At 44.3% G+C, this 13,911-nt stretch overlaps 1 protein-coding gene and 1 long non-coding RNA gene across 10 annotated transcripts; one reads left to right on the top strand and one right to left on the bottom strand.

Moving 5' to 3' along the window:
* The first annotated feature begins 5,695 nt into the window (after positions 1-5,695).
* On the top strand, positions 5,696-9,040 carry LOC133906502 (calcium-dependent protein kinase 29-like). The gene is made up of 8 exons (XM_062348425.1): positions 5,696-6,372; positions 7,307-7,430; positions 7,526-7,669; positions 7,754-7,906; positions 7,987-8,102; positions 8,175-8,342; positions 8,540-8,761; positions 8,858-9,040. Exons 1-8 carry the CDS (start codon positions 5,800-5,802, stop codon positions 9,038-9,040), a joined length of 1,683 nt encoding a protein of 560 aa, XP_062204409.1. The 5' UTR covers positions 5,696-5,799.
* On the bottom strand, positions 6,672-10,846 carry LOC133906503 (uncharacterized). Of its 9 annotated transcripts, none has more exons than XR_009907789.1 (5): positions 10,629-10,846; positions 9,135-9,187; positions 8,194-9,020; positions 7,297-8,067; positions 6,672-7,057 (listed from the first exon to the last, which is right to left on the bottom strand). It is a non-coding gene; the product is annotated as an uncharacterized LOC133906503 (long non-coding RNA). The 9 variants fall into 9 exon arrangements; XR_009907782.1 differs by lacking the exon at positions 6,672-7,057 and having other exon boundaries at positions 7,120-7,440; positions 7,631-8,067; XR_009907788.1 differs by lacking the exon at positions 6,672-7,057 and having other exon boundaries at positions 7,120-7,440; positions 7,636-8,067.
* Between the last annotated feature and the right edge of the window lie 3,065 nt (positions 10,847-13,911).

Raw genomic sequence — 13,911 nt, 5'->3', positions numbered from 1 at the left:
GAAAAAGATTTCAGCACTACTATCCATTTTCTCTTCAAGAATAGCGGGCAAATCCACCACAACTTGTTTCTGCACATCAGGTAAAGAGCACCTAACCAAACCCAGATGTTGGAACTCCTCATGATGTTGAGGACCTTGCTTTACTAAATCAGAAGTATACATCTCATTGGAGAGGAGATTATCTTCATCATCATAAGATTCAATACCTTGAAGAGCATTTTTTTTTCAATTTCATCAGAGCCCCTAGTGTGTCCTTTAGGAAGGGGAATCCACTCGTATGGGTCCCTCATAGCTTCTAACCCACATAACCCAAAAGGTTTCACATTAGACATAGGTTTATGCACAACAGAAGATATCTTTGGTGAAGCGGATTTAGGACTATGAGATACTAGCCTCAAAGAGGAAGCACTCTTTATATATGTTTTTCCCCCACTTTAAAAACATAAGATGAAGAATCTCCTTTGGTTGTGTCCATTCTTGCCTTCTCAGAAGATCTCTCACTAAGATCAGCAGAAGCACTGTGTTTGGACTTATCCTCATTCAAGGTAATAGATAGGGGAGTAAGGATCATACTATCATAACTAGGAAGTTCTCTTTCAAACAAGAAGTCATAAAAGAAATAACCATCCTACATAGCAAGACATCCCTCAACTAAGGCAGGCACCTTAGACACATCTCTACATCCAATTTTCATCCTTACATACTCTTGTTTGTACATACTACTCTTATCTATTTCAAGAGTCAGTCCCACCAGAGATCTCACATAGGCCAGAACAGGTTTAGAAAGACTTTTGTGGGGAATATGTCTCACCCTAAACCAAGCTGGTTGCAAAGAGCCCTTGGCCCCCACAGCCAGATCCCACTATGACACCTTAATCTTAGCCTTAGCTCTTCTCATCCCCATAATAGTAAAATGAGCCCATTCTTCAATTTTTTGAGCAATAGGAAATCTCATGCTAAATTGGGTCTTAGACCACTGCTTCGCTTGACATCTCCAAGCAGTACCAAAAAGGTATTGGGACTCCTGCTCAATTTATTGTGCATTGGCCACTCCTTTTGCTACAATAATCATGGATAAACTAACTCTCCTTTATTGAACTAGCATTAGGAGCATTTTCTATGAAGAAAAATGCATGCCCTTCACTCTATGCATTGCACATTGGCACAACAAACTCCCAAAGTTTCTTCTCTTTGCACAAGCAAGAGTCATGCCCCTCCTTGTCGCAGAAGGACAATCCCCAACACGATGGCCAAAGGATCAACAACCATATCATCCACTTCAAAGTTCACACCAACATCATGCCTAGAGGAAGAGAGGGGATGATTGTACATGTGAGTACCTTGAGAAGCCTCAGATCCACCTCCAATAGATGTTGATCCAACGACCACCATCAATGTAGAATGAATTGAGTGGTTCACTAGCATAGGAGGTGGTCTCACCCACCTATTCTCCTCCTTGTCCTCCTCAGTGTTGGGAAGACATTCCTGCCTCTTCTCCTCTTTGTGATCCAGACGACCCTTGCTAGACTCAGTCGCCATAGCAACCGCCCAAGGATCAAGCAGTTGCGATTGAGGATCTTGAAGATCTTGCAGTGGTGGGTCAGATCTAGACCCACTCGCACCTTTCTCCTTTTAGGACCCCTGAGGCTCTCCTGTGCCTTGACCAAAATAGCTTCTCACCAGAGTATGACCACTCCCCTGGCCAGATTGCCCAGATCCAAACCTAGAGTTTTGAGGACCATGCCATCTACTCCACCCAACCCTGATGATAGGAGCACTCCTACTTCCAGCAGGGATTGGAGAAGAAACACTACTACAGAAAACGTCATCATTACCGGTTCAAAAATGGTATCACTGCCGGTTTTTTGAACCGGCAGTGAATAAGCGGCAGTGATACTCAGTAGTATCACTGTTGGTTTTGGAACCTACCATAATGGATTTATCACTACTGGTTTATGTTACGAACCGATAGTGATAATTGGTCCCAAATCCAACATTTTTGGGATCGGAAAAAAAATTCGCACTCGACGAACAAACCCCTACGGCTTCCCATGAGTTTTTCTAACTTGTGATGACCCCCGTGGCTCTTGTGGTCACTCTCACTCGAATATAGCAAATTACGTGCCCGTGCATTTTGTGGGATTAGAATCGGCGACCTCCACCCTCGCGCAGAAGCTTTCTTACCATCTCACCTCACAGTCTTTCCAGATGACTATGTTAAAATTTATTCTTTTAACCTTTCCTGCTCAAATCTTTGGATGATTATTTCGGTATATAGATTGCTTCAAGTGAAAATGTTGTCAACTACAAAGTTGTACATCTCATAGAGATCTGCAATTTTGATATAAAGTTTGTCTCCATCTGGCTTCGTATGAAAAAGGTTGTCTCCAATCTGTGTATCATTCTGTAAAACAGCCATAACTTTTGCATATGGACTCCGATTTCGGTGTTTGACCTCTACTTTCAAAGCTAACGAGGAGGCACATCTGGAAAAAAAATATCGTGTATACACTGGTACCTTTCTTGACCTCCAAAAAAAGGTTCCAAAGATTCTCAACAATACCTCTGAAGCTTTTGGTAAAAAATTTACATTCTCCAATTTGCCTTAAAAACTTTGAAGACATAGTTCTACATCTGAAAGTCAGTGCTGCATAGACATTTTATCAATCCAAATTACCAAACTCGCGATAAAAATCTTTGAAGTTATAGTTTTCAACTTTATGTCCCAGTGTGTGGATTTTTCAATCATTCCTACTAGTGTTACACCAGATCCAACAATTTACTTTGTGGTCTAGTTCGTGGCTTTCCTTCAACAATCTTTAAATGATTATTTGGGCACCTATATGGCTTCAAATAAAAATGTTATCAACTACAAAGTTGTATATCTCGTTGAATTCTACAATTTTCTTATAAAGTTTGTCTCGATCTGACCAAATATGAAAATGTTATGAATTTCTAAAATGATTTGCGTTTAATAATGAACCGACAGTGATATAATGAACAGGCAATGATAGCATAATGAACCGGTAGTGAACTTGATTATTAATGTCGGTTTTTTTAGATGGACTATTACTACCGATTTTTTGTAAGAACCGGCAGTGATACTTTAGCAATGCCGGTTATTTTTGAACCACCAGTGAAAAGGGGCACGTATGACCTTTTCTGTAGTAGTTAAACCACTTGTGTGAATGATCTCATATCACCTTGAGCGGTACCTTTCCACACAGGATTCGAGGAAGAAGGAGAGGTGGTTTTAGCGGACCAGGGATGGAAGAGAAGTTTGCGACGAGAGGAGGATGGAGCCAATGGCATGACTAGGGGCAATTTTAGGGTTAGGGATCGAGTGGGTCGAAGAGACGCCATGGCGAAAACTCTGAACTGCCCTCACTAAAAGTGCCCACGACTCTCTCTGCCATGTCAGTCCCTTCCCCAGACTTTATTACATGTTTCTCCTTGCAACCTCCCGTGGCATATGACTGAGAATCCCAGGGAAGATTCAAGAGTTGATCGAGGCCACCTCACGAGCCCGATGCACATGAGAGAACAGTCGCGCGAACGAAACGAAGGATCTCGCCTCCGATGGGATGTTAGGTAGACGAGCCACAGACTCCTTCACTGCCACCGCCATGGGGATCACCGTAGACGGAGGTAGTCTGATGGTGGGATGCGCCCTCGACATCCTATAACCGCCTCCACAGATCCATCCGCAAAAGAAGTTTTGTAGTACCAAATACTATGCGGTCTAGCCTACCTTATCGAGAGAACCCATGGTGGCACTAATGTAACCCTAGGTAGAATAGTATTCTATAGCCAGCATCTATTACTAGAAAAGCACTAGGAGTTACTGAACTAAAAGCACGGATTTATAGAACCATGTTCTCAGTGGTGGACGTAGCGAAGCGTGATAGACATAGCGAAGTCACATCATCTCCATGACTTTGTTGCGTCTGCTATTGATAATGTGGTTCTACAAATCTGTGCTTTCAATTCACTCACCTCAGTAGCTGACATAGCAGAGTCATGGAGGTGTTGAATGAAAACTATGATATTAATATCCTATAAATAAGCTAGAGGGAAAAGGGTCTCCACTTCTCCTTCCGAGCATTTGTCGTTGTCTTCACTTAGGAGCCAGAGCTACCAAGGTAAGGGTCTCCGCGTCCCCATATAAGCATCTTGTCACTGCTCCACACAAAATCGGAGGATCAACAAATATGAGCCATCAAGGCTCACAGTGCTGGCAAGTCACCAAGACTGCAAGGCGTCGACGTACCACTTGATACAATATAGGATAACTACTTGATCCCTTCTCTAGGTAGCAACACCTAGACACAACTCTCTCTAGGACTATTAGCACTAATCACTCTCTAAGCTTGTGTTTAATTGTCTTGAATGATCATTTTTAGCACTTTGATGGTTTGGATGTCTTCTCAAGTGTATATAAGCTTCTCTGGACTCCAGCACACTCAAATGGTCAAGTGGGGGTATTTATAGCTACAAACCCGCGAACTAGTCGTTGCTCCAATGGTCACAAAAGACTATGAACACCGGATGATCTGGCGTCAATATTAGTACAAACACTGGACTATCCGACGTGTACAACAGTAACAAATAGCTGTTAGAACTCCACTCAAACTCATTTGAGAATACTGGATGTTCCGGTGTAACCTTCAACTACATCACCGGACTATCTAGTGTGTAGACTTGAGCCAACCGAGCCACTTCATTGTCCATTTATCCGATGTGTATAATTCTCTGGTCATCGGACCATCCGGTGTGTACAAGCACACCAAACTAGCAGTTGCATCATCTTAAAAAATACTCCGATAAAGCCTCCAGTGTGAACTCCTTTTTATCATCGGACCATCTGGTATATACATCATTTTCACCTTTAACTGAGAATGCTCTGGTAAAATATCATAACCAAACACCGGACCATCCGATGAGTTTAAACTTCATCCTGTGACGAATTTCACTTCTGCTGTCTCTGATGAGTTCAAACTTGCTCTGACGAATTTCACTTCTCCTGTAAAATATTTTGGTGTTCTTCAATTTTCTCTTCTATGTCAAAAACACTCCAGCGAGTATAACATTCTAAGGGCCAAACCATCCGGTGTATACAACTTACTGAGAAATGAACCATCCATTGAGTACAATATTCTTTTAACTTGTCTAATTCAATTTTTTAAGTGATTTCTTTATGTATTGCATCCATAAGAACTACTAAAATATATATTTGATAAACATGTTAATCTAATTGATTATATTGTTATTAATTATTGAAATCACATATATGCATAAAAGAACCATGTCCGCTATAAAGAGGAAGGGGAGTGAGGATTGGAGAGGATGGGGGAGTGAGAGAGAGGCGGCTCGGAGGAGAGGCGAGACGAGGAAGACGACGGTTGACCATTTCCTTCCATGTGTGTTCCAACGAGATGACTCGACCGAATAGGAAACAATCCCAGCACTGGCTGTCGGGAAGCGTGCGCGCTTTTTTCTAGCAAATCCACACTAGCAAAAGCAGAGCTTTCTGCAAACGAAACCAGACGGAAACAATGGTGCAGTCCCAAAAATGGCAAAACGAGGAACGAAGGATCCGGGAGAAAAGAGAGGCTCCCTCTCTCTCAAAGCCAACGGCCACCCCAGCGCCATTTCCCTCCATCTCTCTCCTCCTCTCTTGCCCTAGAGAGAGGGAGAGGAAGAGAGAGATCCACGCCGCCCGTCCAGGGAGATTAGGCCGGCCACTGCAGCGCGCACGACGTCGTCGTCCGGCCGGCGTCATATCGTGGCGCCGCGACGATGGGCAACTGCTGCGTGGCCCGGCAGTCCTTCAAGCGGCGGGGCGAAGGCGGCGGCGGTGCTGGCAGGGCGCACCGCGGCGGCCGCCTCGGCGGGGCCAACGTGCGGTCATACTCCACGGTGTCCTCGATCTCCGACGCCGCGCGCGCCGCTGCACAGACATGGCCGCCGGTGACCGTGCTGGGTAAGTGCATGGCCCCGGTTGCGAGCGCCGAGGAGCTGCTCCGGCGGTACCAGCTCGGCGAGGAGCTGGGGCGCGGCGAGTTCGGCGTGACGCAGCGGTGCACGGACACGGCCACCGGCGCGGTGCTCGCTTGCAAGTCCATCAGCAAGCGAAGGTTGCGCAGCAACATTGACATCGAGGACGTGCGGCGGGAGGTGGCTATCATGCGCTCGCTGCCCGCGCACGCCAACGTCGTGCGGCTGCGCGAGGCCTTCGAGGACGCCGACGCCGTGCACCTCGTCATGGAGGTCTGCGAGGGCGGCGAGCTCTTCGACCGCATCGTTGCGCGCGGACACTACACCGAGCGCGCCGCCGCCGCCGTCATGCGTACCATCGTGGAGGTCGTCGAGGTTCGTACGTACCTACGCAGCTTGCATGCATATCATGCGTTCCGGTTTCAAGAGGACCTGTTTCTCTTAAAGGAGATTAACTCGACTTGTATTGAAAGCTAATAAAAGTGTTCACAACCAAACGGAAAAGAAAAAAAAAAGGCGAAGCCGAAGGGGTTGGGAACACCAGCGAGCTGTCGAGGACCAAAACGTTTCCCAATCAGAGCCTCAACCAACTATCCTACTACAACTCAGGCCTACTCCACCATAATAATTTAGCAGGAAGCAGTTAAAATTTCCCGTAAGAATCTGAAAAACTTCACAGGAAAAGAAATGCGTGGCCAGACCTAGAAGCTTGCCCATTGAATAGTTATATAGATGACAAATGTCTCCAAAACGGATTTATTTGCATTGTCAGAATGTATGCATAGGAAACGAAACAATTTAATGTTGCTGAGGTACACAACTTTTTTTTTCTTTCAAATTATTAGGCTCAAACTTTGTTGCTGAGGTACGCATCGCTTATAATGCAAATACATGATGCAAAAAAAAAAAAAAAACTGTAGTTGGGTTTGGTTGGCTCAAAACAAAAATGTTCATGATATAGGCAAGGGAAGTTTGTAGTGTCAGCATGCATTTGGCATTCCCTCTCGTATGCGTCAATGTGCATTAACAAGGTATGAATGCATGTTACCATCTTCCAAATCTGCAAGAACATGTAAGAACAAGTTCAGGTTACATAGATATGCCATGTCAATGAGAAATGTGTGAACCAAATAAACTCTGTTTTAACCATAAGCTAAAAAGGTTTAAAATCCAATTGCTTCCCTCCAAGTGTCTTCAAACTTTACTAGATATTTCAAGCATGAAACAAATAATCAACAAGATTTCTATGCATTGATCGTCGAATGTGACTCGAGGGGCTGAAATCTGATACATCACAACCTCTTTGCAGCATTGCCACAAACACGGGGTCATGCACCGGGACCTCAAGCCTGAGAACTTCCTGTACACCAATGCATCCGAGAACTCCCCTCTCAAGGCCATCGACTTCGGTCTCTCTGTGTGCTTCAAACCAGGTAGAAAGCCCTGCACAAAACCACAACTCTTCCAATTATTTGTACAATGCAAAAAATAGAAACAAATTTCATATTGTGCGCTTCGTTTTAATCAGGTGAAAGGTTCAACGAGATCGTTGGATCCCCCTACTACATGGCTCCTGAAGTCCTGAAGAGGAATTATGGGCAAGAAATAGACATATGGAGTGCAGGAGTCATACTGTACATCTTGCTGTGTGGTGTCCCTCCTTTCTGGGCTGGTATGTTCATGTGTCTCAGTTCAGGAACTCAAGAGTTTTTTTCATGTGCATCAATTCATCGAGATTTATGGTGAACATTTGCAGAGACTGATGAAGGGATTGCGCGGGCAATCATCCAGTCGAACATCGACTTCGAGAGGGAGCCTTGGCCAAAGGTGTCCGAGAATGCAAAAGACCTTGTCAGGAAGATGCTTGATCCAAGTCCCTACGCTCGGTTGACGGCTCAGCAGGTTCTAGGTTAGTTATCCTGACGGTTTTCCTCTCCACAAAATAGTTGGGCTGAAGCTAACTATCATTTCTGCTCTTCAACAACAAAGAACATCCTTGGATACAGAATGCCAGCGCAGCTCCCAACATCCCTCTTGGAGAAGCAGTGAGATCCAGGCTGAAGCAATTCACTGTTATGAACAAATTCAAGAAGAAGGCCTTACTTGTGAGTTAACAATGATATCACATAGCAGAGATTTTTGCATGTAGTCCATTCTAAAGCATTTTTATTGGTTAGGTGGTGGCGGAATACCTACCAACTGAAGAACTCGATGCAATCAGGGAGTTGTTCCACATGTTGGACACCAACAAGGATGGGCACTTGACAGTTGAAGAACTCAGAAAGGGACTGCAAATGATAGGGCACAATGTCCATGACACCGATGTGGATATGCTCATGGAAGCTGTGAGATCCCCTTCACCTATAAATTTGTTGCGCCATCTCATTTTCCGCAGTTTGCATGTTGTAGCATTGCTCCATCGAATACATGTTTGATCACATCAGACCATCAAACGGTCCATCAAGTGCACCAATCTAGGAGGATATAACTTGGTGAACTGTTTGAATGACTGCTGAGATGCTCCTGTCTTTGCATTCTCTAGGCCGACATAGACGGCAATGGGACCCTGGACTGCAAGGAGTTTGTGACCGTCTCCATTCACCTGAAGAAAATCCGTAGCGAGGATCACCTTCCCAAGGTGTTCAGCTACTTTGACAAGAATGGGAGCAGTTACATTGAAATCGAAGAGTTGAAGGAGGCGATCTCTCCAAGAGGCGACCAGAAGGTGATCGATGACATTATCCTGGACGTCGACAAAGACAAGGTTAGATCACTGCTTTCACAAGAACCAACAATTTATATCAGATCACAAGTATTAAGCAAGTTCATTGCAGTAGTAAACTAAAATATCTGCCCACAGGATGGCAAGATAAGCTACGAGGAGTTTGAGCAGATGATGAAGGGTGGAATGGACTGGAGGAATGCATCCCGGCAGTACTCAAGAGCAGTTTACAACACCCTCAGCCGCAAGATGTTTAAGGACGTGTCCCTGAAGCTTGATCCCAACAGTGGTCCACTTGGTGCTGCAGCGAAAGAACAATGAGCGGTTGACTGAGAGATGTGTCTCCTACAGTGCATACTCAATCAAAACTGAGAGTGCGTAAACTGTATCCAATTTTCCGTGTTTAGCAATGTACCAGGGATGGCTCATTGACCCTGATTGTTTCAGGAGCAGATGCCAAGGAACTCCCTGAAATACACCCTGATTGTTTCAGACCTCTTTTAGTCATCCAACTCACAATACACGGGTGAAAAAATAATGGAACAACATAAGCTTCTTAAAGTCAACTCAGAATTGCAAGGAACTGTACAAAAACCTCGAAATTGCAACCAACTATTTATGAATACAAATAATTAAGAAGTAGAGGACTGAGATTATCTACACCCCTGAAGAACCAGTCCCCAGAGTCCAGAGTAGCTCCTGAATCAATTCAAACAAGTATGTGCGTTGAGTAATTGAGCCTTTGAGCCTCTCTTACAACTCTTTTGTACAATCTAATAACCAAGTTAGCCCGCCTGATACATATTCTTCAGCTTCAACTCCTATGAACCATAGATCCAAGGGAGAGTATTCCCATAGTCCAAACACCCGTTCTTACAACTTAAAATGATGTGACTTTAAGAGATTTATCAGTGCTGCAATTGTCAGATTATGGACAGGTCATATTGGCAGAATGAGGTTTCTGGTAGCCCAAACACTATGGTGGTTGCAAATCTTTTATTCTACCATGTTTCCAATTTTTGGTTATATTTTTTTCGCATATTGAAGTACTCCAGTACCCCTACCGTTTCAGAATTCAGACTATAGGCCACTCTTTTACATTTCCGGGTCCCTTAAGATACCAAGTGGAGCTCAAAGCCTCAAACCCTTCTTGTTCTTCCATAAGTGGAACTCAAAATAATGATGTTCGTAACTGAGCTCCAAATAACACTGTTCAGGCACCTAACTGATCATGCATTGGTCCGCACCCTCACTCAAACAATCTGGCAAATATTCAGGCAGCCATAACCTGAAGTGTGGCAACCCAACGATGAAATGTCCTAGCAGGTTCGTAAGCATAGGTTGCAGTTTCGAATCTTATTCCAAACTATGTCAATCCTGCAAATGTTGCTGCAATATTTGAAAACCTTGATATTTCAGTCCTTATGGAGAACTGATCGTCTACCCTGTAAAGAACGTCCAGAATTGAACCGTTATGAAATCTGGGGTTCTCACAATACACACCATGGCTTTCCCACGAAATTGAAGATCCCCTCCCAACGAATTAAGCGCCCCCTGCATGTTCTTGATCTTGAGCAGAGAATTCATCTAATTACAAATTATAAATCTCCTACCATGAGTTTCTACAGCACTACTCAATAAAGGGAATCAAGTGCAAAAGACCTGGGTTACCAATTGTGACCAAATGCTCTGACCAAGGACAGACGTGGGCTCCTAATCCTGAGGAAACCTCTAATATCCTCTAGACAGGTCGATGCTAGAGTGGAATCCACCACGGCATTCCCACGAACAGCAGGCGTGCACAGCCCCGGAGCGACCCCGGACCACCTGGGCCGTATGGCCGTTCCGTCGAACATATGGCGTGCAAGAAACGATGCAATGGCGACGGAGAAGGCAAGCGCGCGCGCACCTCACAAAGCTCGCGGAGGTGATCTGCCGGCCGCCCGGACGCTTCCGCCGCCACGGGACGTAAGCTTCCTGGGGAGGGACACCAGCGCGTGCAACCCCGCGCAAGCACGCTCTGCTACCAGCCATGGCGGATTGGCGGTGAGGGGTGCTCTGGCAAGTGGCAACTCTGCTCATAGCTCTCGGAGACAAAAAAAAGAAAAAGAAAAGAAAAACAGGGTCTTGCTTTGTCACCATGCAAGTGATGCAACACACTACTCTTGTTATGAATAAATATGTGGGGACACCATTCGCACCTCACACTTGGTATCATGAACAAATAAATAAAGGGAGTTGCTATTCTTGATCCGTCTGATTTTAGGTGTTGCTTCCGTCGATATCAGTCAGCCACATGATCCCGATTGGATAGCCAGACCATCAACTTCAACCTCCAGATTCCCTTCTCTCTATCGACAAATTTCTCTCCATCAAGCCTCAGCCTCGCCTTCAAACGCCTGAATAACAGGAACAGTGACAAATAAAATGACTAGATAAGACAAAAAGAGGTAGTCCACCGTGATCAGCATCTGCTAGGATGACAAGAGGGGTGAAAATAAATGAAAACTTCTCTAAATACTAGTCATTGGGTCTGTTTATGTGTGGGTGTCGATCAGGAGCTGCGGGAGACGATCGACGGGTATGACGGGCAGGCACGCGAGCCAGAAACAAAAATGCGAGAGCGAGGTTTCCGGGAGCGGAACACATGCGAGCGGAGTAGTAGAGATTGAGTGTATGAGATGGTAATTTCTGTGAAGTTTAGAGATAGTCTGCATGACTGAGGCAAAATGTCCTATCTAGTACGAGAATCACTACGTATTTTTTAAGTAGTAGAGATATCGTTGTTTTGCGAGCACTAAGTAACAAATATCCTTTACAATATATTCCCTCCGATAAAACAAACTACATAAAGTTTTGAATATGATACAGTGTCTAATATATATATTTGACCATTATTTTCCTTTTTTTGAAATAAACAAACACCGATTAAAATATACATTTCATAAGGCAAGTGCTTGCCTGTGTTTTAGCCGATAGATGATGTGAAGAAATGGTGGATTTGGGGCTACTGGATTTCCCCACTGATGTATGCGCAGAATGCCGTCGCAGTGAACGAGTTCTTGGGTCACAGCTGGGATAAAATTGTGAATATATAACTCCATCTCCAATGAGACCCTTGCCCCTTGGCGCGCTAGTCCTCAAAACCCGGGGATTCTTTCCAGAGGCCAATTTGTATTGAATCGGCCTCGGTGCAATGCTCAGATTCACCTTGATCTTCAGCACTCTCTTCAGTCTTGCCCTTAAATTTTATCCTAGTTGTGATCCAAGAACTCGTTTATTTTTTATTCTAATTATGGATTGTAACCTAAAAAGAAAAAACAAAAATAAACGATCTCATCTAAAAGTTGATCCTCAGAATTCACAAACCATATTTTACTATAAAATCCTACTATCTATAACTTTATGAGAAAGAGCTCGTACAAATTTTACAAACTAAACCGGATTTTCACAATCTAAAACTAAAATAAACAAAACCTTAATCACGTGGTACCGTTAATGCCTTCACGTATTCATAAATAGTCGATTGTGCCATTTCACATTGCGCTTTGGCTAATTACGAATTTGTGACCTCCTATCAGACCTTGCTAGCTAGGCCACCAACCGGTTCTATTATTTACTCCGAAACATTTCCTACATGGCTTTTTTTATGTCTAAATCTTGGGTCCGCCTCTGTTCCCAGTTCATCTACTCTCATTCTACTTCCAATAGTGACGGGGCACTACGTACATAATCGGTCGACCAGCCACGTGGTTCGGTGACCCGATGGAGTATACGCTGGTACCCCTGTTCATCCTTTTTGTCATCGCGCGCACTCACTTGGAGTCGACCAGCCACGTGGGGCTCAGCTTCCCTAGCTTGGCCCAGATTCTCGTCCAACGATGCATCGTTCCACCAATTCGCGGTTACCACAGAACCCATCACGTTCTTCGCTTGTGTTCCTGTTCACATATATACTGCACATTTGCATATGCATGCATGGATCCATCCACCATGCTCATGCATCACCATGCATTTTTTCGATAAAGGAAGATTTTATTACTCTCAGAGAATTACATCCAGGTGATACAATAAGTCTGAGAAACCTTCCGGCCTCTGCAAAAGGTGCACGCAGCCAAAACAAAAGACAAAGACACTAAAATCAACAAAGACTAGAGATGCTATGACGACCCGATTGGCCATCTAGGCCGCCACCTATACACCTGGATAAAACAATCCTTGACCACCCTCTTCAAATACTGACAAGCCTCCATAACCATGGCCTGAGAATCTGGCTTCTGCAAAATTGCCCAGGTACGGAGCCAGTGTGTACATAGGTAGACAACCTGCAAAGGAGATGAAATATATCTTTTGTCAAAAACCATATCATTCCTGCATAACCAAAGCGACCAGCATACAGCCGCCGCCCCTAGCAGGACTTTCGGTTTCAAGTCCTTCCTAATACCATTTAACCAGGTATCAAACATATGAGATACACAGCATGGTCGGAAAAGTCTTGAAGCCGATTGAATAATAGACCAAACGGTACGGGCAAGACGGCATTAGAAAAAAAGATGTTTAATTGTCTCTTCATGGTGACAAAAACAACATCTCTTACTACCTTTCCAATTCCGCTTAGCCAAATTGTCTTTAGTGAGAACAACACCTTGACATAAGTACCAAAGGAAGATTCGAACTTTGAGAGGCACCTTTAGTTTCCACAGTTGGTTGTTAATATTTGGAATATCACAATGCACTAAGGCAAGATAATGAGATTTCATCGAGAACATCCCACTCGAAGTTAGATTCCAGCGGAACTCATCTTGCTCATGAGTAAGCACGATATTAGCGGTTTGAGAAAGCACAGCATCCCACGCTACTAATTTTTGCCCTATTAGATCTCTTCTAAATGAAATCTTTGGCGGGAAAGTTTGAAGTACTTCTGCTACAGTATCTTGTTTGTTCCTTACAATATTGTAAAGACAAGGATATTGTTCTCGCAGAGGTGAGTTTCCCAACCAAATATCTTCCCAAAATCTGATCTGCGAGCCATCTTTGATGGAGAAGGTTCCGAAGCGTAGAAAATCCCGCTTCACCTTCATTAGACTAGCCCAGAAATGAGAGTCCCCGGTTTTCCACTGGACCTGCGATAAGGGTTTAGACCCTAGGTATTTATTGCGAATCAGCTGTTGCCACAATCCATCAGACGTGAG

This window comes from Phragmites australis, chromosome 23 (assembly GCF_958298935.1).
Source record: "Phragmites australis chromosome 23, lpPhrAust1.1, whole genome shotgun sequence".
Lineage (NCBI taxonomy): Eukaryota > Viridiplantae > Streptophyta > Magnoliopsida > Poales > Poaceae > Phragmites > Phragmites australis.
This window is presented reverse-complemented; position numbering and strand designations above follow the sequence as displayed.

Bases quoted from the DNA above. Each gene is read 5' to 3' on its own strand.
- LOC133906502 (XM_062348425.1), top strand. From the start codon at position 5,800: ATGGGCAACTGCTGCGTGGCCCGGCAGTCCTTCAAGCGGCGGGGCGAA. The intron at 7,670-7,753 runs GTATGTTCATGT...GAACATTTGCAG, and splicing joins TGTCCCTCCTTTCTGGGCTG to AGACTGATGAAGGGATTGCG. The intron at 8,343-8,539 runs GTGAGATCCCCT...TGCATTCTCTAG, and splicing joins TGGATATGCTCATGGAAGCT to GCCGACATAGACGGCAATGG.